We start from the raw sequence: 22,623 nt of genomic DNA on the forward strand, positions 1-22,623 counted from the left end.
TACCTAACTCTAGGACCACCATTGTTCTGGCTCTTGATTTTAGACTTTGGTCCTTTAGATGAAAGAAAGTAATCTGATATTGTTACAGTACACTCTCATAGTGTTGCAATCCATCTTTCCTCCAGCAGATGTCAACGTTGACTGCACATCATGACAGGGAGTGTGCTCAGCCCTGATAAGGGTCCACCACCACTCTTGGAGCTCTTGCTCTTGTGAGGGACAAGCTATGTAAATACAAGGTGGGGCCAGACAACTGCTGACCTTGACATGCTCATGGCAGCAGATTATCAGCCAAACAAGTCCGAGGCAGGAAAATCCTTGAGGGATGATGGAGAGTAGGGAACGTTTAACATTTGCTTCCCGACTGCCCGTTGTGGTTACATCATGGCTGACAAGCTGCTCTTCAGCAGCGACAGCGGCGTAAATACTCTATTCCACTGTCGCTGATGTTTTTCTGTTTTTTATTTCTTTTCCTTTGTGCCAACCAGAAAAGACGAGTCCCGTGGCAGCTGGCATGGCGCCACAGAAATCACACCATATTGTGTTTTTTAAAGGAGTGGCCACTGCACTGCAACATGATGTGCAGGATAATTTTATTATGTTAATTCCCCACTCCCTTAAACCTGAAAACACTTTACTATTTAATCACATATCAAAAAATATGTTGATAAGGCCGAATTGTTTGGATCATTTAAAAGAAATCGTGATTGATCAAACACGGTGAGATGACAGACATGGTTTGGACATGCTTGTTTCCATGGTGACCTATGAAGTCACTAAAGTTGGCTATCCTTTTAGAGGTGTTGTGTTTATGTCTCTGTCATTACTCTTTTCAGATGAACCCTCAACCAATTTTCTGTTTTCGTTCTAAGCAATCATCTTTTTGTTTTTCTGTTGGCCCCATGAATGTTTTTAAAGCCAGACAACCACAGCAGCTGACGTTCCCTGTTTACTGCTGTGAATAAAAATGAGGAGAAACTGAAGGAGGAGTTGAATCTCAGCTTGATGTGTGGAGTTTAAGTAGAATTAGTTCAAATAGGTAATGAAACAAGCTACTGCCTGAGTTTTTAAATTTTAAAAGTTACTGGAATCCTTATATTTATATGATTTATATTTAATATAGCCTTACAAAAACAAATCTAAGGTATCAGTTGTAACAAAGAAAGAAGTTTCTGACTGACTACAAGCTTGATTGTCGCTATCTGTATAGCTTTACTCAACGTTTAATGATAAGTGATCACAAGGGAAGATTGTTAAACCTTGTTAAGCAGACTTGTTAGAAGGAGCAGTATTTAGTATTTAGCAGATTAAGACAGATGCAGTAATCTACAGCTGGAAAAGCTGGGAAGGAACTGTAAACATCTCCAGTTTTCAGAGGCAAATAAATTGAAAGCTTGTCAGTGACAAGTCAGCAAAAACAATCCTCATGAAATGTCATACAATCTCCAACAGGGTCCAATATTAAATCACAGAAGATGTCAATCTGCCTAAGACGGACTGCGAGGCCTACCGTATTTTCTGGACTATAAGTTGCTGCAGTGTGTAAGTCGTATCAGTCAATAAATGCGTCATGATAAGGAAAAAAACGTATGTAAATCACATCTATTTAGACATTTTTTTCACAAAATCCAAGTGCAAGAACAGACATTTAATCTGGAAAGGCAAGTTATTCAACTACACAATAGCACGCAGAACAACAGGCTGAAAAGGTGCCCGGTATGTTAACGTAACACATTAACAATTCTTCAGCTGAATATGCTAAATTGACATAAGCCAGCGAGTCTGACAAGCAAGTAACGGATAAGCAAATTCACCAAGCTCGCGATCTCATTCTACATCACTGAATCCATTAAATTCTTCTGACTCAATGTTGCTTCTGAACAACTCCATCAACTTACTTTTTGCTTCTGGATTACCTTTTTTTTACTACCTGCAGTTTGTAATCAGAAGAATAGGAATTTCATTTTGGAGGCATTTTGCTTGTATTCAGTCTTTCTCGGTTTTCTTTAAGTTAATGTTTCAGTTAATTTTTTCAGTGGTACAGGAGCAGCTTATAGTTGTCACAAGCTTTAAAGCGCCTTCTCGCAGCTGTAGATCATTTACTCCTTGGTTGTCAGTGTGTGAATGTGTGTATGAATGGGTGTATGACTGAATGTAGTGTGAAACACCTTTGGGGTCTCTGGGGACTTGATAAAGCGCTATACAAGTGCAAGCCATTTACCATTTACCAATAAATTATTTGAAAACTGCATTTTCCAAATGATAACCTTTACTTTGGTTACTCTGTATGTTAATAACATTAACCCAAAACTCAAATATTCATCACAAATGCCTTGACAATAAAACTGGTACTTGAGGAAAAAATAGAAAATTCTACTTTTCTGTAAAATGTTTTTTTGATGAAATCATTTACACAAAAATGACTAAACAGCGTCCTTTAGTGAACATATCACTACAGTGTTTGAAGGTACAAATTGCAAACACTGAAACAGGGTTAACTTAGTTTTGATGCCATTCTCATATAATGTTCTCACTTCAGAGGTAAACAAAACAGCATAAGTGGTCATTTTGGATCAAATTTGTCAAACAAATTCCAGAAATTAAAGACGGCAAAAGTACCACTAGTGGTCAATTGAACTCTTCAGTTTTGACCTGGCCAAACGTGCATGAAGGAAGAGAAATACTGACCTCGACCTGAATAACATCATCCCCAGTCAAGCACACAAGTAGAAACGTCATGCTTTGGGCCTGTGTTTCTGCGCCTGGTAAAGGACGGTTGAGAGGCCAAAAGAACGGGCCATGTATCATAAAATCTTAAATGAGAACATTCTTCCCTGGTGCAGAACACTGAAGATGGGTTTTTGATGGGTATTCTAGAATGACAGTGGCCCATATAATAATGACAAAGCAAAAAAGAATTGTTTAAAGAAGAGGCACAATAAGATTGTGGATTGGCCTAGCTAGTCTCCAGACCAAAGTCCTACAGAAAGTCTCCAAAGAGAACTTAAGCTTTGAGTGACCAAGAAACAGGCTTTAAACCTTTAACAAAAATAGTATTTCAGTACAGAGGAATGGACAAATATCCCTTCTAAGATGTGAGCAAACCTGGTAACATAAAAGGGAAACTGCCTCAGTATTTTTTGGTCCTAATAATGAGGTGAGCGGTAAAATTTAATTCCACCACTTCCAAATATTTCTAATGTTGGGGAAATATTTGTAATGACCAGTGATGGTGGCTTTCTGGAATATGTTATGTATTTGCCATAAGCTTGGCTGTTTTTTACTGATCTTGAGCGTCCACTGGCTCGTGGCAGAGAGTCTTTTTGCCGTTCTTGCAGCACCAGGCAGCACCACTCAGGCATGAAAATAAAATGCAGAGCATGAAATTAACTGTGCCTGCTGTTGGAAAAATCAGCGCCCCCCATCTTTCCGTGCACTCTCTTTTCTTCACTTCCCAGACATTTATCCCTTAACCCCACATCCTTGCTGTTCTCAGGGTATTACAATGGGAAAGCTGCATCATAGTGGCACAGCAGGGGCTCAGAGAAATAATACAGCATTAAGTTTTGGTTTTTTTTCCCAATTTGCCGTGTTTCTGTCGGGCTTTGTTAAAATAAATAAAATGTTTGATATTATCCGGAGCAGCGGAGCCTTAGCATTAACTGCAGGAGGACTCTTTGAGAGTGGCTTTGCTGCTATAATACTTGTAGCCGAGCCTTATTGACCATACAGGCTTAAATCTCAGCACAAACACTGCGTAGCCTCTCCCCTCCCCAGTGACGGACAGAGAGATGAACCCCAGAGAACTGAGTAACGAGGTAATCATGAGCATCCCAGTAATAAATAGGTCTTGTTCATAGTCCACTAATCCCAGTCATTTAGTCGTGGTGGGGCTGCAGAAATCAATTACTGCAGCTGGAGCTCGCACTCTGCTTTCCAGCTGCACACAACATATCCACACCTCTGACTCTAGAGACAAAGGGTTTCATTCTGGATATGTTTCTAGATTTATTTGTTACATAGTACATTCATGCCTTTGTGTTTGCTTCTTGATTTTTTTTTTCAGGGCTTTTGATAATGTCAGATACTTATTTTTTTCTGTCTAGCCTTTAATATTTAGACTAATTTGAGGTTTATTGTATGATTAATGTAAGTTTAGATCATTGAACTTTTCTCTGCAGCGAGGATCTGTGTCAAATTGATTTAACCAGTGTGGTTAATCTGTTGACTTTACCCTGCAACACTATCAAAGTGCACAAAGCAAGGAGGAGGGGGTGCTCTCCCACAAAGCAATTTGCCATCTGTGCTTAATGGCATCTGAAGCCCGTCCACCGTCAGGTTCCGCAGGGAGCTGGCCTCAAGATCCTCATGTTTGAACAGAAACACCAAGAAAAACAAGATCCAGTCTTCATTACCCTAACATTTATAAATCAATGGATGAAACATCAGAAAAAGAGTTGAGACTGCTTTTCTTTGGCAAGAGAGGAGCTAAACCCAATGGATACCAGTTTGCCAAGCAGTTGTGGCCTGCCTGCTTGAGAGATCGCATATTTACGTCTTCAATGTAATCAAAGTGATGCTTTGACTAAAGGATCTGAAGCTTCTAAAGTTACCAGTCGGATGCACCTTTTGGGTTTCATTCTCTTGTTTTTTCAGCCTCCTTTTTGCTTTCTTTCTGCCTCAACCTCATATCCATCCCACCACCAGACTCCTGCAGCTTTTTCTTTCCTTCAAATCCCCATCTGAGTGTAGAGAATGAGTGTGGAGATACTGTGAAGCATTCTGCACCAACCCGTATCTCTCACAAATTAACCCTTGTGTCTCAATCGCTAATAGCCCATCTCAGTGGACTGCGCGTGCGCTGGGGTGGTGGGCGGTGGCGGGTGTCAGCCTATCCACGAGCAGCGTTTGCCCTCCGGCTTTCAGAGCGCTGCATCGCCATGGTGATGTCATCCTCCAGCTGACTGCCCGCCTTCATCTAAAAAAGCTGACTGATTACTGGAGGAGAGGAGAGAAGAGGAAGAGCAGCGATCGATCTGATGATCGAACCACGAGTCGACGTCACTTTGGGCTTGAACAACTTCCAGAATGAGTTTCCAGTCACAGTCTTTTAAAATTTGCCCCTTGAAGGCTGTTGATCAGTCTGACATGATGATGACATAATCTCCTGCAAACAAGTAATCATGATAATGAGCTGCAAGGTTCATACAGGTTAATTTAATCTCATCTGAATGTAAAATGTTCCAGAGAGGCAGTTAAGATTTAACTGAAAACCCAGCTCACATCATGTTTCCAGAGGCACCAGGCCTTCTGATAGAGGCCTTTATATAGACTATATTAGACTCTATTTAGCATTAACTTCTTCTTCGTCTTCTTATCATTATTATTATTGGTAGTTGTAGTTTATTAGTTAATTTGTCCTTGTAAAATTTCAAAATATTTTGTTTTTAGTATCAGTACATTGTGTATTTGTAAAATTAGGCTTCTGATAACTTTATAATTTAAATTTATATTTCCACATTTAACAATTTAGCAATTGTTACAGTTGCATGCAGCAGTCCTTAATGGCAAAAGCCACATTCATTTGATTCTATAAATTGACTTGTGATTCACTTGAAACACATTGGAAGTATGCATTTTTAAAATAAAGAAAGGTTAATGAGATCAATGTATACCACCATAATTTAGGATCTTTGTAGGAACATTTCTATTATATATCAAAATGTATTTATTTTTTATTTCAATAACTTTATTGTTATAGGGACACATGCTTATAAATAAGACAAAACCATTTAATGCCTGATTTGTCATGACAGTTTATATAGAATTTATTTTTGTTAAAATACTCCATTTAATATTACCTCTAAAATGTAAACTGTTTTGCAATCATTGATCATCAAAGATGTTTTTTCTTCCGAATTTGCTTTTGGGATTTATTTGTAGTTTTATTTCTTTTCTTTTTTTTTTAAACGTTTGTACAGTAAAATCTGATTTAAATTTTGAATACCTTCCTATCCGTTTTTGTATGTGCAGAAACGGTATTTATTCCAGCCACTGTGTTTGGTGTTGAAGGAGCGCTCCATGCACTCCAGTGTGAGAAGGTGGCGCTGCTGTAACAAAATGCAGAAAAAGGCTCATCTGGTAATCTCTGGTGACTTGTTTCTGTCATTGCGTTGTCATCATCAGCCAGATGACACTGGTGTCAAACGTTCCTGTGGGAGTCAGCTGTGTGTCTGTCTGGTGTGTGTGAGTGTGTGGGGTGAGGGTTACTGGGGTTAAGGGGAGCTAATTTCACGCCTTTTTATTTGCACGGGTCTCAGGAGACGAACTCTCTATAAGCATTATCACTTCCAGCTGGTTCAAATGGGACAGACGGGACGGGACCAACACACAGTCTTTGTGTTTGTTCCTCTTCTGCCTCAGTGTGATGATGCCTTCCAGCACAAAGTCAGATACATAAAGAAACTATTGTCGTTTTCCTATTAGTGGAGGAGGGAAGGTTTTAGACAATATATGAACCTCCATGCTGCAAATTCTCAGATTTCACCTGATCTTGATAGAGGAACCATTGATGATGGCTTGTATCTTTCCAGATTTATAGAAAATCTGGGACCATTTATCTCATACTGATTAGAAGATTTTATGTGTTTTGCACAATAAATTAATTAATTTGTTTATTTGATCCCCTGAAGGTGCATCGACGTTCAGCAGAGCGGCTTCGAGACTTGTGTTGCGCCAACCGGGGCACCTTCATCAAAGTGGGCCAACACCTCGGTGCTTTGGACTATCTGCTCCCTGAGGAGTACACTTCCACCTTGAAGGTGCTCCACAGCAGAGCTCCTCAGAGCACCATGGAGGAGATTCGGCGAGTCATCAGAGAAGATCTTGGAAAGGAGGTACAGTACATACCCCGCAGCGACAGCTATTGGCCAAAATTGGCCCTTAGCCTGCGCTGCAACCTTCATAGGTTTGAAGGTTAAGCACTAATACACTGAAACAAAGGTAGTTTCTGCTTGCTTTCCCTTCAGACATCATTGATTATTTAGTTATGAACAAGATCGTATCATCGAATTTTCAGAAACTACAAATTGTGGAGTATGGGGATAAGAAAATAATTTACAGATAAGAAACAGGCCCACAGCATGACAGATCCACAACCATACTGTACAGTGGGCATGAGGTGCTTTAGTTAATCATCCGTTGTTTCATGTTAATCCCACCAGTAGATTTGTTGCTAAAAAACCCAGTCTTAATTTGTTCTGACTAAAGCAGACAGTTGCAGTAAAACCCGCAGTAGAGTTTAGCAAACTCCAGATGTTTATAATTGTGATGGCTTGCATTAGGGGCTGACATTTTTTCAACAATCCCAAGCGTCACGGGATTCCCATGATTGGGACGGTACAGGATAAAAAATGAACGGGAGCAGACGGGAGCGGGAGCTAACCAATATGAGGGAAAACAAACTAGGATCAATTGTCTTTGGAAATGTAAAAATGAGACTTTGTTATAAACTTTAAGAAAAAAAACTTGGATCGACGCCGCCATTGTGCTACACGACCCACAAGCCAACAGTTCTTCTGATTGATGTTTTCCACCTGCGTTCATGTTACCTGGTGGCCTTTGCGGCTGGTCTTCCAGTGACAAATAATAGTAGAGGCAGAGTAAGGCGGAAGTAGCAGTTGGTTTATTCAGGCGCACACCATTCAGCCTAACAGCATCAAGCCTCCTTAAAAGACACAATTGCAGCCTTAAATAAGCACAGCTGATAAAGGACTAAACCATTCTCTACATGGAATTTAACATTTCACAACTTCCAACTCAAACATACATTTTATCAAATATATACATATTCCTCCTTACTTTTTATAAATATATATTTTCTTTTTAAACGTACACCCAAACACCATTAAACCTCAGAACTACTATGTGCACAAATCCCCCACATTTTCCATGGTCTCTCCCGGAACCTATAAATGGTGTCTGGACCCCTGAGGAAGTATTTGTCCAAACACTCTGGAGAAGACAGAAAAGACAGATGAGTTACTTTTTTAGCACAACACTTCTCCTGCACTCACACTTTTAAACTGATTTTATACAAACATTTGCTCAAGTTTCAAAACATGAGACCTTGTTTGCTTTGAATAACAATTCTCTTTTCACAGACACCCAACCCAATTGTCAATGAGGAGCAGCTGTGCAGAGCCTGGAACAAAAAGCTATATGCTCATTATTAAAATACTTAATAAATATTCAATAAAGAGTTAAAACTTGTGTGCAAATGATTCTTTATGTGCAAATCCATGCTTAAAGTGCAGTTCTAAATAAAGTGTTTGTTAAAGTGCTAGATTGAGTGCTTTTAATAGATTGCAAAGGTGCTCTTAAAGTGCTATGAATTACTTAAATAAAAATAGTCCAAGTAATGAAGACCTCTTCATTACAGTTCAGAACACAGCAATGGAGGGAGCAAACGCAGGTGGAGAACTGGACGTGGTAAAATTGGATTTGCAACGTAAAGTCAGAAGTAAGGACTTATCTATTAAACTCATAGAGCTGACTGGAAAGTCGTAAATATTACCGAACTTCAGGAGAGTTGAATGCAGCGGTGTTAACACGCTGTATGCTGCTTGTAAAACATGTTTAGTCGTAATCAAGTTCACCAGTGATTAAGGGACACTTGTAAGGCAAATTCTGGATTGAATCAGCCCTGCATCTCTTCATTCGTCAAATGAAAAGTACCATCATGTGTCAAGTGTCATCTGACCAGATTGCTCGCATGCGCACTAAAGATTTAAGAGCCTTGGCCACAGTAGAGGGGAAAGGCTTCATCAAGGGAAGATATTAAATAAATACGTTGTGATGTAGAAAAAAATTGAATGTACCATTAAATGTACAATTTATTTAATACATCATTAAATATTAAGTGTACCACTAATTACGTCATGTCATCTTTAAAATTATACTTAATTAGGGCGGCGCTGGTGGTGTAGGGGCGAAAGCGCGCGACCATATACAGGGGCTACAGTCCTCGAATGGCGGCTGTCCCGGGTTCGAGTCCCGGACCCGGCGACATTTACCGAATGTCTCCCCCTCTCTCTACCCCTCTTTCCTGTCTACCTACTGTCAAAAAATGGAAAAATAAAGGCCACTAGTGCTGAAAAGATATCTTTAAAAAAAAAAAATTATACTTAATTATTCAGTGGCACATTTAATTGCATAATAGTCCATTTCATGATATAATGGTACATTTATTGTTTCTAATGATGCATTAAATAAATAAATAAATAAATGGTACCTTTAATTTAACGGCACATTTGATGTTACATTTCTTTTATGTTACATTTACTTCACTTATGGAACATTCACAACATTTATTTATTTAATGATGATTTTATTGTATTAATTTTGTCCAGTTTGACCCTCCATTCTTGATGCCTGTATAGGAGATCATGTCAGAATTTGAATCAGGTGTTCTGGAGCAGATGTACAGGTCCTTCTCAAAATATTAGCATATTGTGATAAAGTTCATTATTTTCCATGTCATGATGAAAATTTAACATTCATATATTTTAGATTCATTGCACACTAACTGAAATATTTCAGGTCTTTTATTGTCTTAATACGGATGATTTTGGCATACAGCTCATGAAAACCCAAAATTCATATCTCACAAAATTAGCATATTTCATCCGACCAATAAAAGAAAAGTGTTTTTAATACAAAAAACGTCAACCTTCAAATAATCATGTACAGTTATGCACTCAATACTTGGTCGGGAATCCTTTTGCAGAAATGACTGCTTCAATGCGGCGTGGCATGGAGGCAATCAGCCTGTGGCACTGCTGAGGTCTTATGGAGGCCCAGGATGCTTCGATAGCGGCCTTTAGCTCATCCAGAGTGTTGGGTCTTGAGTCTCTCAATGTTCTCTTCACAATATCCCACAGATTCTCTATGGGGTTCAGGTCAGGAGAGTTGGCAGGCCAATTGAGCACAGTGATACCATGGTCAGTAAACCATTTACCAGTGGTTTTGGTGCCAGGTCGTGCTGAAAAATGAAATGTTCATCTCCATAAAGCTTTTCAGCAGATGGAAGCATGAAGTGCTCCAAAATCTCCTGATAGCTAGCTGCATTGACCCTGCCCTTGATAAAACACAGTGGACCAACACCAGCAGCTGACACGGCACCCCAGACCATCACTGACTGTGGGTACTTGACACTGGACTTCTGGCATTTTGGCATTTCCTTCTCCCCAGTCTTCCTCCAGACTCTAGCACCTTGATTTCCGAATGACATGCAGAATTTGCTTTCATCCGAAAAAAGTACTTTGGACCACTGAGCAACAGTCCAGTGCTGTTTCTCTGTAGCCCAGGTCAGGCGCTTCTGCCGCTGTTTCTGGTTCAAAAGTGGCTTGACCTGGGGAATGCGGCACCTGTAGCCCATTTCCTGCACACGCCTGTGCACGGTGGCTCTGGATGTATCTACTCCAGACTCAGTCCACTGCTTCCGCAGGTCCCCCAAGGTCTGAAATCGGCCCTTCTCCACAATCTTCCTCAGGGTCCGGTCACCTCTTCTCATTGTGCAGCGTTTTCTGCCACACTTTTTCCTTCCCACAGACTTCCCACTGAGGTGCCTTGATACAGCACTCTGGGAACAGCCTATTCGTTCAGAAATGTCTTTCTGTGTCTTACCCTCTTGCTTGAGGGTGTCAATAGTGGCCTTCTGGACAGCAGTCAGGTCGGCAGTCTTACCCATGATTGGGGTTTTGAGTGATGAACCAGGCTGGGAGTTTTAAAGGCCTCAGGAATCTTTTGCAGGTGTTTAGAGTTAACTCGTTCATTCAGATGATTAGGTTCATAGGTCGTTTAGAGACCCTTTTAATGATATGCTAATTTTGTGAGATAGGAATTTTGGGTTTTCATGAGCTGTATGCCAAAATCATCCGTATTAAGACAATAAAAGACCTGAAATATTTCAGTTAGTGTGCAATGAATCTAAAATATATGAATGTTAAATTTTCATCATGACATTATGGAAAATAATGAACTTTATCACAATATGCTAATATTTTGAGAAGGACCTGTACACCTAAAACCAGGGCTGTCAACCATTGAGGTACAGTTTCTAAATTGTGAAGGTAATGCCATTTTGCACTTTTGTTCACCAAGTACAGTTTTCTTGCTAGGTGCATTTTTCTTTTGTTTCGGCAATTTGAAACATAAAAGTAATGTCATTGTTCAAAGGAAACAATCACTTAATAAATGAGTAAAATACAACTATGTACATTTTGTTTATTCAACTAAGATAGGCATGGCCTGTTTCCTTGTTTGATATTTTATTATTTCTTCATTATTATTCTTTTTACTTTAACTAGCCTTTACTACAGCTAAAAACAGGGACCTAATTGGTCCTTCAAAGAAATTGCCAAAAGACTAAATGAAGAAAACAAAAATGGGAGTCGCACAGGAGTGGGAGTCGTTCTAAATGAGAGCGACATGGGAGTGGAAGTCAATTTATTAGGAGTGGGATGGGACAGGATTTTTTTCTGTGGGAGCAGGATGGGACAGGAGAGAAAATCCACTCCCGTGTCACCCTCTAGTTTACATGTTTCTCTGAGTTGTGGGCAGGAAAAGGACCACAGTTTGTAGTTATTTCCAGATTTATGATAATTCACAAACATCTCCCATACTTGAATGACATCTTCTCTGTTCTTTCCAAATTTGAAAAGAAGCTAATAGACAACAGAAACAGAAAGTAACGGATTATTAATTAAAGTTCCTTGACCATCTGATCGACTTGCAAAAGGGGAAAAAACAGGTCAACTTTTTTTATAGGAATGCTTAGTTGTCTCTATATCTGTGGTACCAGTGTTTTTAAGAAAATAAATGTTTACAGGCCTGATCTTTGTACCATAGCTACGTTCTAACAGGTTGCCAATGACTGAAAGCTGAAAGGATTACAGCAAAGTGGTCATGATTAAGCCTTTTATAAAGTCCAATTCTATACGTGAGGGAAAATGTCCAATAACAAATGTTGGCAGGCTTTTGAAATAATCACAATTGAAGCAAGAGACTGCTGTTTACAATTAAAAATGCTTACCATGCTGATTGCAAACAGAAGGTGGTGAAGGTGGCTTAAAATTTCAACTTTGTAATCATTTTGTCTTTATTTTGAGATGTTAAAATCTCATAAACCAGTTTGCAGAGGTGTGTAACAAAAACTGCTCTCAGACACATAGTGCAATATGTCCTCTGCTCCTAAAGTAAATGATTATTGATTGTTCATGACACAAAGACTCCCTATGGCTCCTCTATATGAATGTTAATTTACTAGTCATCATATAATTTGATTATGATCTTGCAACAAACTTGAATCTTTGAATGATATTGCATTCTTCTACATTTTCTGTCGTGTAAAGAAGTATTTAATAGGCTGTACTTCTGTGACTTGTTTTATTTGTAGATGCCCTCCTCCCATAACCTGGATAGTTTTTATTAATGTATTTGTAAAATATTAGTGATGCAGAGAGGGAGACAGCGTTGTAACCTTATGCTGAAAATGTGTATATTGTTTGTTTATATTAACTATTTCTATGTATCAAAAACATCTATTTCTTGAATTGCAGATTAAAGCTCTATAAAATCAAAGATCAGAAATTGGTGACAAAATCTCTGATCAATGCATCTCGGTAGAATATACTACTGCAAAAAAAAACAACAAAGAAAGTATTTTAAAGCTTTTTACACATCTTTACCAGTGTTGCAAATAAAAGGGAAGAGTACTGTGAACATGTAGACTTTAACTAAAATCTTGGCTTTTTATGCAGCATCCAGTAGCCCACTGTACACCAATCTGGATTTTCATGTAGTAGTGTAATTCAGGAATCAATAATATTTAGATCTGGTGACTGTGCAGGCCATGGGAGATGTTCAACTTCACTTTCATGTTCATCAAACCAATCTTTCACCAGTCTTGATGTGTGTATTGGTGCATTGTCATCCTGATACACGGCACCACCTTCAGGATACAATGTTGGAACCATTGGATGCACCTGGTCCTCAAGAATGGTTCGGTAGTCCTTGGCAGTGACGCGCCCATCTAGCACAAGTATTGGGTGGAAACAGGAGAGTTGAGGTGCACATTTAATTCTGCCGTGATTTGGACAGCCGTGGTTTTTTGGATACAATCCGGGTTAGCACCCGAACATCCCTTTCAAACAGCTTCCTCTTGCGTTCACAGTTAATCCTGTTGGATGTGGTTCGTCCTTCTTGGTGGTATGCTGACATTACCCTGGATACCGTGGCTCTTGATACATCACAAAGACTTGCTGTCTTGGTCACAGATGCACCAGCAAGACGTGCACCAACAATTTGTCCTCTTTTGAACTCTGGTATGTCACCCATAATGTTGTGTGCATTACAATATTTTGAGCAAAACTGTTCTCTTACCCTGCTAATTGAACCTTCACACTCTGCTCTTATTGGTGCAATGTGCAATCAATGAAGACTGGCTACCAGGCTGGTCCAATTTAGCCATGAGACCTCCCACACTAAAATGACAGGTGTTTCAGTTTCATTGTCCAACCCCTGTACATTCCCACTGTGTGGCACTTGAGGCTCCTTTTATCATCAGCTCTGATGTGGTGTTAAATGTGCACTTGTCTGTATATGTGCACTTTATGGGTTGCAGGAAGAAGGGCAAATAAGCAGAGCTGGACCAGTCTGACATTGTGTCCTTGTTTGGTTTTATAAGCTGAAAAAGCTGTTACAGCTGTTGGCACCGAGTGCGGTGTTTGCTCTCAAACCGGTTGTTATGACAGCCTTTTAGGGCCTGCAGGAGGCTAGGCAATTATTCTGTGATACTCAAATATACAGGTCCTCTCCTAACACATACTCTCCACTGCTGTGTGGTAAAAAAGTGCAATTATTGTGCCCAGTTTAGGTACATTGAATCAGGAACATCGGTAGCAAAGTTCATTGTGTTCCCCTTCACATGAATTTGCCCTGTATAAAGGACTGTATAATCTGTATAATCTCTGCGTTTTCATCATCAGTCAAGTCGCATAAAACCATCAGGTTTGGAGTGAACTTTATTTTGTTGGTAAGAAATAAACTAAATGCCTTTTGAGTGAAAGAACTGATGTATCCTTTTAGAGAAATGTGTATTTCACTCAGTATTTCTAATTTTTTTCAATCGAATCAGAAGGAACACTTTCAGCAGTTATTAGGTCAGTCTTCACGTGTTGATTGTGTCTACGCTGTTTTTTTTCTTCCTTGGATCACTTTTGGTGAGTACCTTCGGACACACATCCAAACAGGTTTGGATCAAATTAAACAGGCTAATGTTAAGTTTCTGGTATGACCTTCCTAAACCCCTGACCTCAATCGTATAGATTTGTGAACTCTCCTTTAAAGTTGGGTTCATGGCAGGAAAACAAGCCCTGTAAATCAACTCTACTAATTCTAACAGTGTTCAAATATACAGCCAGGATTGTTGATAGCTACAAAAAGCAAGTGAGGGAGGTACAACTTGACAAGGTAACTGAATATTAACAGGAGTGTGTAAACACCAAGCAGGCATAACAATTTGAGCACCTGATTAATAGTGTGTTAGTCCCCCTTTTGTTACCAAAACAGCCTTGACCCGTCCAACCATGGACTCCACATAACCACTGCTGTGGTATTTGGCTGTACAAACCCGTTGTACTCCTGAAAACATACTGTTGAAAGAGGCTACAGCCATCAGGGAATACTGATTCCATGGAAGGTTTATCATGGTCTGCACCAATGTTTAGGCAGGTAGAACAAGCCAAAGTAACCCAATAAACTTCTGCTATTTAGAGCTAATTCAGAACCAAAATGGTTATTTGTGTAAAAGAAAATAGAAGTAAATGTCAAAAAATATCTTTTAAACCTAAATATTTATAGGTTTTAGGCCTAAGCTATGAAAAGCAAACCAAATGCATTCAAAATACAAAAAGTAAAAGTGCAAAAAAAAAAAAAAAGATTGTTCTGATGAGTTTTAAACAATATTTGAGACCAGGTCAACTTCCTAAATGTGTTGTACTCCTCAAACCAATTGTGAAACATTTTTGCTTTACGACATTACACATGGGCTGAATGGTGGCACAGTTGGTAGCAGTGTTAGCTTGTAGCAAGAAGGTTTTGGGTTTGAATCCTGACCTAGGGTTTTTCTGCCTGGAGTTTGCATGTCATGTCTGTCCATCTGTTTATTTCATTTAATGATTACATTTTAAACCCTGCAAGCACTGGCACTGTATATTTTAAAATGACCAAATTGATAATGCTTCCATCCAGAAGAATATATCCAAGACACATTTTTTGCAATCCCAAAAAATGTATTATACTTGATTTTCAGGGCTGTGCAATTTGAAAAAGGGAACATTTGGCATGAATAGGGCACATGTGAAAATGTGATTTACTTGTTTAAAAAATTTTTTACAACCTATTTATATTGGTTATTTTGATTTCTCCTGTATGCATTTATTCTGTACAGCTACTGCATTTGCAGCCGTCGAGTTAATAAAATAACAGATTATAAAAGGTTTTTTCATTTTGTTATAGAGTAGGAAGCAGCTCTAACAGCCAGGCTAATTAATAGTTCCACTTGATTTTCAAACTGTTTACAGCCGCACACCTGCAGCATCTCCAACATTCAAAGGAACTTCTCAAAAGCCCTCAGAGAAAAAAAACCCCACAAATTATAAGTTCCATCTTATATTTTATTCTGTACAGTTATTCAGAGTCCTCCTTTAATGCACAACCACTACATAATATTTTTCTCAGATTTTTTACAAAAGGTGCTCATTGGATTTGATTTCTCCTACTATCTGCGTGGGGCGTCATTATCCCTGAAAAGGCAATGATACAACTCTTGTATGTAGAAAGCAGGGAGAATGGGATGAATCAGCCCTCCTCCCTCCTGAAGTAGCTGGGAAAGAAGCAACACTGATGAGCTATACCAGGCGGCCCCGGAGTGGAAGCGGCCGCCGCTCCAGCATCATATCCGTTTCGCCGCACGTTTCTTTTTTACAACATGGCCTTTTTTGTCATATAGAAGCGTTGAGTGGAGCATAGAGCTGCCGTGCTGTTTCCAGCACCATTTGTGGCAGCATATGCAGTCCCACTGTGCACAGATCTGGCTGCAGAGAATCTGCTGAAAAGCCCAATATGCACAATATGTTGTTTTACTAAACTGAGTCCAGGATGAATGTCATACTTAGCTGGTACTAAAAGCGTGACTCGGGAGAACATGACGACAACATGGCTGTTCAGGTTGGGCAGTGTGGGTTTGGAAATATCTGTGGACATGGGGTTTCAGGAAGTGGAGGTGGAACTGAAAAAAACCAAAATGTGCCAAAATATTGAAACAAGAAACATGAGGGGGGAAGATTATTTTGGAGGCACACTGGTCGTTCTACAAAATAATCCAATAATTGGCCCATTTTTACCATCAGTGTTCACGATTTTTTATGTGACATAATTTGGAATCGAGCAACAAACAAGGCATTTATGCAAAAAAGCCAGATTGATTCAGAAAGATGCAATGAAAAACGAATTTATATGTATTGCTGCCACTTCACAATAAATGTAATCTCAGGGCACATTACAAAAAAAAGTCCAGTAGAACTAATTATTTATTACCAGGTGGTAAAAAGTTGTTGATCTAAGCAAGCTGGAGGAATCCCTCTTCCTGAGTAAGCAAAGGGTGACAGTGGCAAGGATCGGATCACTGCTTTTAAACAAAAAGAAACCCCGGACTAGTGATATAGTAAAAAAGAAGACCAAAAACAGGATTACTGAACAACATATGTTCTATAGAAAAGAAAAATGGCATACTTAGAGTTGATACTGGCTATAGCTCTGTTAATGGCTGTCTAGCTAAACACAGAAGCAGTAAGCCAGGTGTACCATCTATGTAAATAAAAAAAAACAAAAGAACACAAATCGCCTCGTCCAGGACGAAGAGACAGCTAAACCCAGAAGCACCGGGCCTAGGACACCTCTAATGACAAGAAAAACGGAGAATAGTAAAAAATAGTAATGGCAGCAATGGTTCTATCAGTGGCTTTGTTCAGGAAAGACACAGCTAAACACAGAAGCACTGAGGTAGGCCTGCTTTGTATTGAAAAGAAAATTAAACGGTGAACAGAGATACTGGTAGTTGAAGCAACAGTCAGTGATTCTATCCATGGTTAGAAAAACAGCTAATCCCAGAACCGATCTCAGATATGTTGAAAAGGTATGGTGGATCAATAGAAAAAAGATTTTCTCTGAACATGTTATCAACAGATACCTCTAGTTAACGGAAATTATAGTGGTCTGAATAAATCTTTGGAATGTAAATGCGGAAAAATACAGACGGTCTGTGCAAAGTTTGAACACAGCAGTGTACGATTAAAGAGTGTTTGATTAGAGTTCTGCCCTGAGTGAAATTAGCTGAACAGAAATCATGAATAAATTAAAGATTTTTTAATTAAATTATCCTTTAAAGCTCTCCTTGTTTTTCTGCCAGTGTCTTTTTGAGTCAACAGAATTATAAAAATAAACAGATATTTAAAGATAGAAAGTTCAAGAAGTCCATAGGCTGCTGTATCTGGCAGGATGGAAAAAGAGTTGTCGCTAACTTTGTACTGAAGATAGATTCAAAGTTATTTGGGTTGAAGTGATTTTTAGCAGTTTTAATGACGGGCAGTTACAATGGACAGCAAAGAGTCTATTGTGGCATTTATGAAGAGGTTTGCCAGGTTTTCCCACTCCTGCGGCTGTGAGAAGATCGAGTCTGCAGGTGGAAGATGCTAACAGCATGATGAGTTCAGTGACTGATGCAATGTGGTGAAAAGTAAAACATTCAGGTTTCTGACTCCAGGTAGAGAAACTGGTTCAGTACAGAGGGATGCCTACCACTTTGAAAGTAGAAACAATAATAACAATTTGTTGTCTGCTTATGGTAATATCGGAAGCTTTATTAAATGTCTAATACTCAAGAATTTGTATTTATAAGGTCTATCTAGCTGTTTTTATCATATATGAATGCAGGTCAACAAGAACGTGGTTATTTTTTTATATGGCTTTGAGGTTTACATTAAGATTCCTTGAAAGGGCCGTTAGTTTTTCAACTTCTGCAGAGCAATCTCTCATTTCTGCTTCCTTTTTTCTCCGCTCTGTAATGATTTATGTATTTTCAGCCAGCTGGGGCTGTGGCTCACTGCCAGCAGCCAAACTGGCCACCTTTCCTCTGTGACACAGACACCGATGTGTTTCCATCCAACTGCGAGGCCTCGGGGGCCATTTTATTTGTGCCATAACTCATTTCAGGGAACGTATGTCACTGAGGGTCTGCCCTGTGGGAGCAGGGCCCGATCGCATGTATTACCATGTTTATTAACTCCACCTCCGAGTTGAACACGAGCGTTGACTGCATGGCTGCAAACATTTGCAGTATTCCCTCTTCTCTTAGATCATGTTTATCTGAGTTTTTCTGTTTAAATTTTGCTGGGATTTCAAAGAGCTCAGGCTGCTGCTCAAACTGATGGGCTCATCTGAGAAATTACACGTTCCCTTAACCCATGAAAGTACTTTTGACGTGTCAGATCCCACAGGATTGTTGTTGCCGTCCTGTGTAGACACTGGTGGGTGCAAACAATTTCATTCCATTTAGCATATTTGCATAATGAATAGCTCAGCTGAGGCCGCACAGCAGCTCCTGCTGGATGTATAATTTAATATCTGGTGGCATCTTCTGCAGGGCTCATGTTCTGTCTGTACCTGACGGGCCAACATCATGTTCAGATTAGCCTCTTTTCATGTTGCACAAATAGCGAGGGAATCTTTCCCACTTATGGACTGGTTTTTGAGATGGGGACAATGAAATAGATGTTTGTTGTAAGCCTTTAATATCGGTTCCTGGAAAAGCTGGAGAAGAATAAAGCCAAATTGTTGGATAAACCTGGGATGACTCATGTTAGCTTAGTTTAAAGGCTTCTGGAGTTGTAACTGTTACTGATGCTTGAAAAGAAGATCCTGAGTGTTTTTGTTTTTTTCCAAAGCAAAGTGCAATAAGGGCTACTCGCTGATGTAAGAAAATCATAATGGCAATTATTTTAGTCAAAATATAAATCACAATTATTTAAACAATTATTTGTTGAATTTGTAAAAAACAAGAAAATGTTTCCTGATACCTACATTTTTACTCTTTTCTTAAAATAACTGTCAATGTATTTATTCAGAGGTATGTTTTACTATAAAAAGAATAAATGCAAACACAAAAAATAGATAAAAAATGTAAATCCAACTATCAAGACAAACAAAATGAGAGAGAGAACCACAAGTATTTTGAAGAAAAAAATTTGCGTTTTAGTGCACTAAGCCACTGAAAGGTCCTATACAGAAATTTTAGGTGATTGCACAGACTTGTTTTGTACATATACAGTGCACTGCAGGTCTTACATGTGTTCCAGCTCCAGTGCGGGTTATTCAAATGGCTCAATTACCTCCACAGCATGCTACCAAACTCTGCTGAGGTCTTCTGATGAACCAGTCTGGGTTACCTCTAAAACTTGCAGGATAATGGTCTGTGTGTACTGGCTTTTGGAGACCAATAATATATAAAAATTAGCTGAATTTAATCAGGTCAAAATTTAACTAAGTCCTATTTTTTGAACACTCCTAAATACGTCTCGTTCCCTGCTTCCAACTTTGGGATTTTATCCACGACGGTAAATCATATGACTTCATACAAAATGTTCAAAGAAGTAAAATTGTCCCGGTACCAAGTACAGAAACCGTTATACCAGCTTTACCTGTCCTGAAGACAAAAAAAGCAAGTTACTACAATGAAATGCAACAAGAGAGTGTTCAAACTCCTCGATGAAAAAAATCCACCAGCGTCTGATGTGTCCGGTGTCCATCTATTGAGCTGATTTCTTGTCCGAAACAAAGAAACATAAGCAAACAATCCATGGGAAGGAAATAGAGATGCTCTTGTCATTGCTTGGACTAACGTGGTTGACGAAACAAACTGAAGCATGTATAACTAAGACACATCCTGCTTATAGTTCAACTAGCTACCCAGGCTTTGGTTCCTGAATATGCTGGCATAGAAACGATGTAGGTATAACTATCAGGAAAATGTATTTCTGTCCAGATTTTATGTGTACAGTTTTGGGGATTCATTTGTTGGTAATTTTTATCTTTCTTCTCTGACTTCACTGATTCAATCAAAGGTAGAAGCTGAACACAGTCCTAAAATAGGAGCATCAACAGTTAATGCAATGCAAACCAAGGGAAACATAATCTGCTGTTATAAATTTGAAATGCTGTTTGAAAGTTGAAGTGTTTTTTCTAAATGTCTTCAGGATGCATTTAATTGTTAACATTGTTATACACAACAGTAGTGTCAGTAAGTAGCTGCTGCAGTGCTGAAGGAAAAGTATTTTCTTGAGGCTGTATTTTGCTTTTTCCTTTGTTAACCGAACAGATTTGTCTCCATGAAGCTGGGCAGCCTCAGGGCGATTCTTAGATTCCCAAGTACACAATAAGTCGTTTCTAATAACTGAAAGTCTCTCGGGAAGTCTGTTTAACCTTCAAACCCACACACTAATTACCGTGTGTGTTCTGGGAGTCCGCAGAGAGCAGTGGCAGCTAATGAGGGACCACCTATGCTCTGAGGACAAACTGGGGGCTGAATGCTGTGATAGAGACATGCTGGTGGGCTGAGGAGATCACACAGCAGTCTTGGATCTGTGCACTCATGGTCACCTCTCTGGATACTCATATTGCCGTTGCTTTTTATCGGAAGTGGTGTTGCAACATGAGATACACCTGCTTCCGAACTTTAACTAGACCTGCAAAGAAGAAAACAAAGGGATGGCTGGGACAACACATTATTGTGATATACACAAAACATGGGTAGCTAATCTTGCTTAATGGCTGTCACCCTGTCACAGATACTCCAATGAGAAACATCTAAGATGCATAAATGAGCAACATGAATAAAATGTTTACCTCTGCAAAAATAACCCTGGGAGTTATAATTTTTGCCTTCTTTTTTTCTGTTCTTGTGCAGATTTCTGAGTTATTTGTTTCGTTTGAGGAGAAACCTCAGGGTGCAGCCTCTTTAGCGCAGGTCCACAAAGCAGTCCTGCATGATGGGAGAACGGTAGCCGTCAAGGTCCAGCACCCCAAAGTCCAACGACAAAGCTCCAAGGATATAATGGTGATTGAGGTGAGTCTGTGAGATTTTCTGTTTTGTAACTCTCTGTGTATGGTGACATGTCAGAACCATAGAGCCTTACATCCTCTATCTATATCAGCTTTGTCATGTTTAGAAATATATAAGAAAGGGGCTAGAGTAAGTGGAATCTCAGGTCTGTATCAACACAGAACCACACAGGAAAAAATGGCCAAGCACACACCTAAGGGCAAAGAAGATGGAAAACCTGGACAAAACTAAACTGTGCATGGTGTGAGCATGCCAATGTCAGACACACAGGGGCCCTAGCTTGTGTAGCTTTGAGGCCACAGTGCTAATCTCTGGAGCCACTGTACACCCTGGTACTATGTGTGTTTCTTCCACAGGATCCTTTCCAGAACCCAGGGTAGATTTTTGGGACCGTTTTTTATCCCCACAGTTTCCAGTGCAAATCTCCCCTAAAGGTCGAGCGATAGTACTGTTTGGATGGACTCTAAACTATTGGAGCTTTGTTGTGGAATGGTGCTAATAGGCATAGGCTGGCATGAAGTTTTCACAGTATGATAACCTCGAGTAAAACTAGCATGGATTCACTGTATTAACATAAGAATTTAAAACAAAAATGTAGAACACTATATATCATTCAAAACATGAAAGTAACTAAATATTATCTACTTGTTCAATATTCCCAGAATTTTTATCAGTCCCAGTTTAAGTCTTCTAATTTTTAACTTAGGTTATACAACAGGAGGACCTGTTAATTTTGCTTGCAGACACAACACTCTAACCTAGTCACACAGTTAGCATATTGCAGTGACTTACAGTGTAAACACTTAAATACATTGATAAAATCAATGTATTTAGAGGGCAAATTTAACTTCTGATTTCAGTGTTTCCGGAGGCTGAAGTACTATACAAAAAACATGTCAAAGTCTATTTTAGGGATTTAAACTGGACATGTTAGAATATTTTACAGCGGTTACATCCCAAGATACATAACAAAGCAATTACAACCTCGGGATTGTGTATTATTAACAGATGAAATCTGAAAGAAGCAGATATATGCCTCTATGCCACTGGCTCGATTTGCCCCTACTTGACACCACTCGACTCTCTTTGCAAGTGTTTCTATTACTATTTTTTCCGTACCGGTACCTAAAGAGCAACTACAATAATATTAAGGACCACAATGGTCATAAAGAAATATAATTTTGCTATTTACAGATCATAGACCATGCCTAAAGGCTGAAAGAAAAGAAAAAGGGCACATCAGCTTTCTGTATTACATGCAAGCGGGTCGCTGTATTTAATGATATGCTAAATCAGCTGTTCAGATGCACAAACATTTCCCCCAAAACACCATGAAACAGCATGTTTGGTTTGGAAATTTTTTGACAGCCCTTTAGTGAACCACC

At 39.2% G+C, this 22,623-nt stretch overlaps 1 protein-coding gene across 3 annotated transcripts in view; it reads left to right on the plus strand.

Moving 5' to 3' along the window:
• The window catches only part of adck1 (aarF domain containing kinase 1), a 75,397-nt gene that overhangs the window by 26,712 nt on the left and 26,062 nt on the right, over window positions 1–22,623 (plus strand). For all 3 annotated transcript variants that reach the window (XM_047344697.1, XM_047344698.1, XM_047344695.1), the window contains exons 4-5: window positions 6,693–6,896; window positions 21,083–21,241. In XM_047344697.1, coding sequence (XP_047200653.1) covers window positions 6,693–6,896; window positions 21,083–21,241 — 363 coding nt within the window. The remainder of the gene's footprint in view (window positions 1–6,692; window positions 6,897–21,082; window positions 21,242–22,623) is intronic.

The sequence above is a fragment of the Girardinichthys multiradiatus genome, chromosome 19 (genome assembly GCF_021462225.1).
Source record: "Girardinichthys multiradiatus isolate DD_20200921_A chromosome 19, DD_fGirMul_XY1, whole genome shotgun sequence".
Lineage (NCBI taxonomy): Eukaryota > Metazoa > Chordata > Actinopteri > Cyprinodontiformes > Goodeidae > Girardinichthys > Girardinichthys multiradiatus.